The sequence below is a fragment of the Babylonia areolata genome, chromosome 4 (assembly GCF_041734735.1).
Source record: "Babylonia areolata isolate BAREFJ2019XMU chromosome 4, ASM4173473v1, whole genome shotgun sequence".
Taxonomy (NCBI): domain Eukaryota; kingdom Metazoa; phylum Mollusca; class Gastropoda; order Neogastropoda; family Buccinidae; genus Babylonia; species Babylonia areolata.
In genome coordinates, this window is record NC_134879.1 from 28751021 (window position 1) to 28760701 (window position 9681).

Here is a 9681-nt window from a genome sequence, read left to right on the forward strand (position 1 = left end):
AAGATTGCTTCGATAATTAATGAACAGCCGTACAGAAGAAGATAACACTTAGGCCATTAAGAAGAGAACTTGACATAAGCAAGTAAATATATGACAAGAAAGACTAGCAACAGTAACTAATCATGAATGATAAATAAGATAGGATGCAGTAGAACTACTTAGTTGACTCGATCAATGATAAAATAAAGATGGTCAGGACAGCAGTACCATAACAACTAATCAATGGCGAAACTGAGTACTTCGGCATGTATCGAGAAACACACGTGAAACAACAACAACAAAAGTATCGTGTCGCAAGAACTGACCGAATAAAAACATTGAAAGCCATTGACTGATCATTATTATGAGTCGAAGGCATAGTTAGAACCGTCGCGACGACAACCGACGGACTCAGTGACGACGAAGACGTTTAGCCGCCAAGGTGTGACAACTGAAACGAGTAGTGGTGTCGTTCCAAGTCTGTCCGTCAATACCTTCGTGTCGGTTTCACCTTGTCACTTCACCGTCTGACAACGGAACTGACGAGTCCCGTTTCCAGGAGAGAGAGCGTGCTCTGCCCGCCTCGCGCTTTGACGCACGGGCGGCCGAAGACTGACAGTTCTTGTGCGCGAGGGGGCCGGGCGGACAGGGCGGGAGGCTGAGACCACCCACTGTCAGAGCGTGCTGAGCGCTGCGCCGACCATTCCGCGCTGGTCCGTGGTGGCTGCCAACATCGCCAGAACCACTCCACCCGCCCGTCACTTTCTCCGCCTCGGCGCTGACAGCTGGGCGGAGCTTACGAGAGGCGCGGGCCAATCAATGATCTCATTTGCATTGCTGGCTCCACCCTCGCCGCCGTGGGGCCTAAGTTATATTGCTTCTGGACAGGTTTTGTGGGTATATTCCGTATCAGTCGACACAGCACCGTTGCTTCGGTGTTTCGTCTGTCCGCTTGACTGGCCTTCTCACTGGTGGTGTTAGTGTGTGTGTATGTGTGTTCAGTTATTGTTGTTGGCCAAACTTCATCGTGCACGGCCCGTGTTGGTATTGGCGCAGCCCGGGTAGGCACACACACACACACTGACACACACACAACACACACACACACACACACAGGTAGACTGCAGCCCCCAAGTCTGGGCACTCACTACACAGTTGTTTGTGGAAAGCCGGGTCACTGACATCGCCTGGCAAAGTCTGCACGTTCCCAGTTCATAAATCGACCCGGAACAAACTTGAGGATATCATCTTCAGACAACGTTTGTCAACAACACACGTCTGTAGCGCCGCAAAGCCTAACCGATCCCCACCCCACGACCCAGTTCCAGAAATCACTCCTACGAATTTCCCCTAAGGGTCGGCGGGCACTGGCTTTCCGTTCAGCAAGCGTCCCTGTCACTTCTCAGGACTAAAAATCTGCTCCGGCGACACTAATGTGCATCTGGGTTCCTTAACGTGTGCGAGATAGAGGGGGGGAGAAGGAAAGACATGTGTCGATGATGCGTTTTAACGATGCCAGTGCAGTGGAGCGTAACTGTAACGGACAGGTAAGGTAAGTGATGAAGGTGTCGCTGCAGAAATTCGGACACGCCTGAGTGATTAGCAGCTACCGAACTAGGTGTCTGTGTCGGTGTGCCTGTCTGTGCGCGTGCGTGCGTGCGTGCGTGCGTGTGTGTGTCTTGTGTGCACACTGCACGCGCACGTCCTCACAGCTGGTTTTTCCTCCGTCTCTGATCAGAGTCGACTGGACTCATCTTTTTTTCTTCTTCCTATTTTTTACCTGTTGTGGTTGGACTGACCCCCCGAGTGGCCTATGCCTGTGACACAGATCTCCCCCTACCCTCTGCTGGAGAGTTTCGCCTCCTACAAAGGTGAGAGCAGTTCACTGATGTCTAATTATACCTTGTCTTACTGCCGTCCGCTTTCAGTCTTCGCCTCTTTCTCGTGTGCTGGTGGAGACACATCCTCCGCGTACATGCAGTAGAAACACACACACACACACACACACACACACACACACACACACACACAAACACACACACACACATCTAAAATAGGTTCACAACAAATTGCCACTGCTCATCCGGCACAATAATTATGACCATAGATGATTATGCCATTCCATGGTCAGAATTGATCCTGACAGAGTCTTCGACGTCAGTTTCCGATTAGGCCAATGGGGGCTCAAGGATATGAAATTTACAAGGAAAATATTTTACCGATAGTCTTCGCATGGAAAGCAGGAAGTAGGGATAATTGGGTAGCGCTGAAGTCTTCACATGACTAGCATGCAGTTTGTAGAAGATTAGTGATGGGAAACCCCAATGTCTTAGCAAAGAAACAAACAAACAAAAACCCAAACAAAACAAACAAACCAAAAAAACACACAAAACCCCCCAAAAAAACTCAAAAAAAACAACAACAAAAAACAAAAACAAAAAAAACAAAAACAAAAAAACCAACAAAACCACACACGAAAAACCAAACAGTTACAATCATATCAACATTGTCATCATCAGTGATGTGTTGTTGGCATGCCTGAATAAACTCTTTTCCCTTCAACTGACAATAGTGTGTAAGGAACATGGAAGTTTTTTTTTTTTTTTTTTTTTGTCGAATGTCGCAGTATGGCACTAAACTGGACTCTTGTCAGAGACTTTGTTCTTTTTTTTTTTCTTTTTTTTTTTTTTTGGTCATGTTTATGCATCACGAATAAGTTTGTTGTGATTTTTGTGTGGTTTTCGTTTTCTTTTATGACGCGACAGAAACCTTCGTGCCTTGCTTATCATCCGAATAACATAGTAATTCTTTTTTTTTTTTTTTTGACAGCTGTCATGGTGATAGTAAAAAGCATAAACTTCAGAGACAGGTCTAAATAGGCCTCCATGATTTCCCCAGCTGAGGATAAAGTGATATATATATATATATATATATATATATATATATATATATATATATATATAATTGTGTGTGTGTGTGAGAGAGAGAAATTTATTGATTGATTTAATTAGTCCTTATTATGTAAGTTGCGTTTGTGTGTGTGTGTGTGTGTGTGTGTGTGTGTGTGTGTGTGTGTATTTCTTCAGAATCATGTGTATTTAGGAAAAAGCACATGATTGCTTCATGGAAGAAGACATATTTTGTGTTAACACACTAGATAAAACATACATAATAAGAGAATAGAAAATAAATTCGAAGATCAGTACTCTTTGACTATTTTTCTTTAAAAAAAGAAATAAAAGAACAAAAGATCCTTTTATTATTAAGATTTATAAAGATTTTTTTCTGATAAACCTGTGGACAGTGGTTGGTTGAATTCGAGGATATGCACCAGTCCTGTGTACAGCAGTGTGATGATTCATGACATAGGGCCCACACCTTTTTTTCCGATAGCGTTTACGGATATAATCCACTTATCGCCATTGCTCTTGATGCTATTGTTGTTGTTGTTGTTGTTATAGACGTGGACTCAACTATTCTTGACATGGATTTTTTTTTCTTTTTTTTGTGATTTTCTCTTTTGAGTTTGATTAAAAAAAAAAAACAAGAAAAAAAAGAAAAGAAAAAACAACAACAAAAAAAAAACAACAAACAAACAAACAAAAAAAACACCCCGATATGATTTCATCTTGAGGTTTTGTTCAAAGTTTCACACACACACACACACACACACACACACACACACACACACACAAGTATATACACACATTTATATTAATAGATAGATAGATACCCAGGTAGCTAAAGTGAGATAGATGGACAGCTAGACAGGCAGCTGGGGTGATAGTTTGAATACACACATACTGGAATTATTTATTGATGTATTCCTACTGTAATTACTTTTTGAGTCTTCGTCCATAATTGAAAGCTGATCGATGTAGGACCTCTCTGGGTGAAACACGATGTCCTTAATCCACTATATATGCTGACATAAATAGATGGGTGTGCGTGTGTGTGTGTATGTGTGTGGTCCTATGATGTTTTGTTATTACTTTATTATTTTTATTCATGTTAACAAAAGCGTTTGTATAAAGCTACATTCAGCGTATAATGTGTAAAAATGCACTTGCACACACAACACGATAAGCGATATCTATATAGTTGAAGTGTCTTCTTCGTCTTCTTAATTTTCTTATTCCGCATCGTCTTCTTCTTCTTCTGTTCTCTGTTCTTTTGTTCTTCTTTCCTTTTTCCGTGTATTGCTTTCATTCATTCATATTTTCTTTTCTCCTTTCACTTCTCAGGGGGTAGGGAGTGTGGAGGGGTGTTAAGTAGATGAGGTGTGTGTGTGTGTGTGTGTTATGGGTGATATTACATTTTTGTTTGTTTGTTTGTTTTTTTAATGTTTTTAGCGAGTTTACGTCTTTAACATTTATTTTAACAAAACCAAACACTTTCAATTTTCAGGGGGTAGTGGGTGTGTGGGGGGGGGGAGTTGTTAGTTGATGAAGCGTGTGTGTGTGTGTGTGTTATAGGTGATATTACACTTAAAAAAAAAAAGTTTTTAGCGAGTTCACATCTTTAACATTTATTTAAAAAAACACACCCAAAAACAACAACAAAACAAAAAACAACCAAAACACCTGTGTGTTATTCGTGACACTTGTACACGCATTGTTAACTGCGCTGAGAGCTGAAGCGACAGCGCAGTATATATGAAGACGCAATATTGTTATTATCATTGTTATCGTTATTATTATTGTTGTTGTCATCGTGCTTCTCTTGCGTCTATTTCACTATCTGTTATTACTGTTATTATTGTTACTGTTGTTGCTATTATTATTATTCTTTTAAACAGCGTCTGCGAAATAGATATACATCTACACGACCTGTGATATGAAGTGGAAAATTTATCCTGGATTGAGATCGGAACGGGTCTTGTGGTTCAATTCTAGTTCATAGAAGGTTTTAAATGCGAGCAGGGGTGGGTTTATGTGTATGTTTTTTCAATCCATGTGTAGAGTGTAAGATTTCTCCATTGAAGGATTGGTAAAGTGAGGTGGATTTTTTGTTGTTGTTTTTTGTTTGTTAGTTGTAGTTCTTCATAAGCAAAAATTAAAAAAAAAAGCTTTTTTTTTTTTAAGTCGTCGCCAAAATTTTAATAAATTGTAAGCAAAGTGTATTAGTATGGGAAAGATTAAAAACGGTTTAAGTGATGCAAAGTAAAACAAGAATTAATAATTAAGATCAACAGAAAGTAAAATAAGAATTATTCAGATAAAACAGAGATTTGTACAAGAACAACTAAAAAAAGTGAAAGAAGAAGAAGAAGAAAGTAATCGGAATTTTACAACTAAACTGAACTATTAACAAATAGTAAAGAGTGGTAACTCTCTCCATTCACAAGGTACACAACTTTCAAGTCAGTGCTGCTTACGCTACCAGTTCAGCTAGCACACAGGTAAATAAAAGGTACATTGGAACAAACCCAGACACTTCCTCAAAAAAGGAAACGCCGGGTCTGCCCTTATACCGATCATCTGACATGTGCACACAGCAGCAAAGACAGAAGAAATGTGCAAACACAAATAAGCTTTTATTCAAGTCTGACATAGCCTCTTTAATTAATCCTGAACAATCCACATTTGAACACATGGACAATTCAGAACAAACACATGGTTGCCTCGGTGGTTTTTCAACTGGAAATTAACAAACAGTGAGGCCAGAAGATGAAACTGAACTATGTTTCTCGAGATATGGTCTTACCCGTATTAGGCCGGTAGTATCTATAAACATATTAACGTTCGTATACAAGATTAAGCTTATTCTCGTCATTGTATTTTATTACGCCCCCCCCCCCCCCCCCCCCCCCCCCACGCTCCCCCCCTCCCCTTCCTCCAGCACACACTTACACACACTTTATATAAACATTCGCGCTCCTGAACTGATTCAGTCACAGTTTGATGTGAAATAATCGCCCCAGACAACGGTAAATTCAGTTCTCAAGACCTCGTCCGAGTTCTATGCTTATAATATAACAAACCTTAGGTTATCTTTAAAATGGGACTGGTTAAATATTTGGGTTTTGACTTTAATATCAATATTTATTTATTTATTCATTTATTTATTTATCTGTTTATTTGTTTATTTATATAGAGTGTGGTGATGCAAGCATGACATTTGATTTTTAGTCGTGCTCACATTTACCACCTTGACTGAAACAAAACGTAGACCGATACACTCGCTCTTGCTCTTCGACACATGTGTACAGTTTGTTCACTCACTGTTGATGTCGTATTGTATACACTTACATACTGCAATATTACATATTCTGTTAGTCTGCTTCCCACCACCACCACCACCACTACCTCCATCACCTCTATCCCCCCTCAATGACCTCACCAGACCTGATCAGCGTGTTGGGCTTATGCGGAGGTCGGGCATCTGCTGTTTTTCCTTGTCTTTCGGTTGCTTTTTTTTTCTTTTTTCTTTTCTTTTACTTTTTCTTCAACAACAATTGTGGTACAGTGTATATTATACGGATCTCTCCTCACGCTGTGATACCTCCTTCCAACTGACACTCCTTCTCTCACCTTCTAGTTCCCTCACCACCTCTTCCTCCTCCTCCTCCCCTTCCTTCTCCCCCCCCTCCTCCCCCCCCCCACCTCTTCTTCTTCTTCCTCCCTTCCCTCCTCCTTCTGCAGTAGTCATGACGCCGAAAGCTTTTTTTTGTTTTTGTTTTTTGCTTTGCTTCTGGTAGAATTCCTATAGTTATAGCGGTAAACTTGGACATGCTGTGTATCATTTCCTGTTATTTTTCTTTCTTTCTTACTTTCTCTCTCTCATTCATTCATTCACTCATTCATTCTTTTATTCGTCATTCTTTCATTCATGCATTCTTTCATTCATTCATTCCGTCACCGTCATCATCATTATCATCATCATCTTCTTCTTCGTCGTCGTCTTCTTCTTCGTCGTCGTCTTCATTCATTCATTCATTCATTCTTTCTTTCATTCATTCATTCATTCATTCATTCATTCATTCATTCTTTCTTTCATTCCATCATCATCATCATCATCATCATCTTCTTCTTCTTCTACCTACCACCCCAACCCCTTCCCACCGCCCCTTACTATTTATCACACAGCCACCAACACTCTCTCGTCTCAAGGCCTGACTAAGTGCGTTGGGTTACGCTGCTGGTCAGGCATCTGCTTGGCAGATGTGGTGTAGCGTATTATGGATTTGACCGAACGCAGTGACGTCTCTTTGAGTTACTGATACTGATGCTCTCTCGTCTCGTGCGGTTTCTGGGTCTTTTTTTTTCCTGTTCTTTCTTTCTTTTCGTTTTTTATTTTATTATTTATTTATTTTATTTTTATTTATTTACTTTTGTTGTTGCTCTCTTCTTTTCTTTAACACTTGTGGTGTAACGTATATAGATATGTCCGCATGCTCTTACACCTTAATTTTAAAACTGAAATTCTCCCCATGACCACCTACCCCCCCCCCCCCCCCACCCCCCACCCCCTTCTCACCCCTTACTATTTATTACACAACCACCACGCTATCTCGTCTCACGCAGTCTTTAATCCATGTCGAGTACCCCCCTCCCCCTTCCACCTTCTCCCACTACAACCCCTCCACCATAAGTGTACACAGAACAATGAATCCTTGTGTGTGGAATAAATTGCTTTTATATATAATAATATTTCCTTCCTTCCTGGTTCACCTCTCGGCGCCTGTTATGTTCGTTCACACAGGACAGGTTGTTAGTTTCAGTTTCAGTTTCACTTTCTCAAGGAGGCGTTACTGCGTTCGGACAAATCCATACACGCTACACCACATCTGTTGAGCAGATGCCTGACCAGCAGCATAACCCAACGCGCTTAGTCAGGCCTTGAGTGCATGCTTACATATTTATGTACCTATGAAAGTGGATTTCATTTTACGTAATTTCGCCAGAGGACAACACTCTCGTTGCCATGGGTTCTTTTTCAGTGCGCCAAGTGCGTGCTGCACACGGGACCTCGGTTTATCGTCTCATCCGAAAGACTAGACGCTCAGTTTGATTTTCCAGTCAAACTTAGGAGAAAGGGCGAGAGCGGGATTCGAACCCACACCCTCACGGACTCTCTGTATTGGCAGCTGAGCGTCTTAACCATTCTGCCACCTTCCTCGACTTTAGCTCGACTTAACTGGCTGAGAATCCAACTGAAAAAAAAAAAGAAAGAAAAAAGGTACAGTATTGTACTGTACTGTAATGTACCGTATTGCATTATACTGCACTGTATCATCATTTTATTTCCACAACATATTCATTTATTTGATATTCGGACTGCGTATAAATGAATGAATAAATAAATAAATAGATTAAAAAAAACCTTTCTTTTCTTTAATGTCAGTTCCCGCTGCCTATTTTGAACGTGATTTCTTCGTCGTTTGCTTCTTTTTTTGTTTTTTGTTTTATATTTTTTTGATTTGTTTTTTCTCCTTCTTCTTCTTCTTATTTTCCTTCTTCTTCTTCTTCTTGTAGATAATATTGATGATGAGGTAATAAAGATGAGGGGCATGGAAACAACAAAAATAATGATAATAACAAGAACAATAATAATCACAACTTTTCAAGTCTATTCGTCCGTTGTTCTGCTTCAGCTGGTCGGTCCATCGATGAAGATTAATAATAAGCAAACAAACAAACAAACAAGCAAACAAACAAGTAGGACCGAAAGTTTTGACCAACAACAAGAAGTGTTTTCTCCATTGCTTTTATTTTATTTATTTATTTTTTGTTTTTTTAATTTATTTGATAAACAATTCACGGATCTCAGTAAACGAATGTTCCTCATAGGAAATCCAAGCGACAACCCAACAGTTTTATTTTTGAAAACGATTTCTTGTATTAAAGACATTAAAGGCTAGTAATAATGTAAATATCCATTGAATCAGACCCTCCCCCTTTTGAATTGTTTAACTCTCTCCATACGAACGGCGAAAGAGACGACGTTAACAGCGTTTCACCCCAATTATCATCATCAAAATATTGCAAGCGGAAGGCTCTTATACTGAAGAGGTGAATATTGACAAAGAATACCACAATTCTGACGACGGAAGCTAAAGGTTGGGTCATTCAGACACCCACCGGACATCCGAGGGGTCTGTGTAGAGGAGAAGAGAGGACTGGCCGTACTGAGTGCGTTAATTTGGTGTTAATCGGTTTCGTTTAGTTTTGGTTTCATGCCATTCACCGTGGATTGCTGACCCAGTGTATTTAAAACACTTGGGCAAGGACACGGGACAATGCCGGATTGTACTGCGTTCTAGTCGCTACGGCAACAAAAGATTTTTGTTGTCCTTGGTGGCATGGCAAACGATTTAGTCAAAAACAACAGCATCAACAACAACAACAATGACAACGAAAATCAAACTCACATAGTTGAGTACATTACGCACCCACAGAGAACAGGTCACTGGTACCTATGTGCGTATTGCGATGCGCTCTCTCTGGAAATAAGACACATAATACAATGCAATACCATACCAAATCATACCATACCATACCAAATCATACCATACCATACCATACCATGCGTGTATGATAGTCGTGTCCGACAATAGCCACCAGGAGCCATTTGCATTGCTCGGACGGAAGAGCCTAGTATGGTCGTAACCCGCTACTAACTGTGTGTTACTAGTATGGAACTGACCAATGGCGTAGTTCGGTCAACGTAGGCATTTAGTCACGTGTAACTAGTCAAAAA

At 40.5% G+C, this 9681-nt stretch overlaps 1 protein-coding gene across 1 annotated transcript in view; it reads left to right on the forward strand.

The window, feature by feature from the left end:
* Positions 1-907: 907 nt before the first annotated feature.
* Positions 908-9681, forward strand: part of LOC143281640 (uncharacterized) — a 25247-nt gene continuing 16473 nt past the window's right edge. Inside the window, exon 1 of the mRNA XM_076586887.1 lies at positions 908-1850. Coding sequence (XP_076443002.1) covers positions 1793-1850 — 58 coding nt within the window. The 5' untranslated portion in view covers positions 908-1792. The remainder of the gene's footprint in view (positions 1851-9681) is intronic.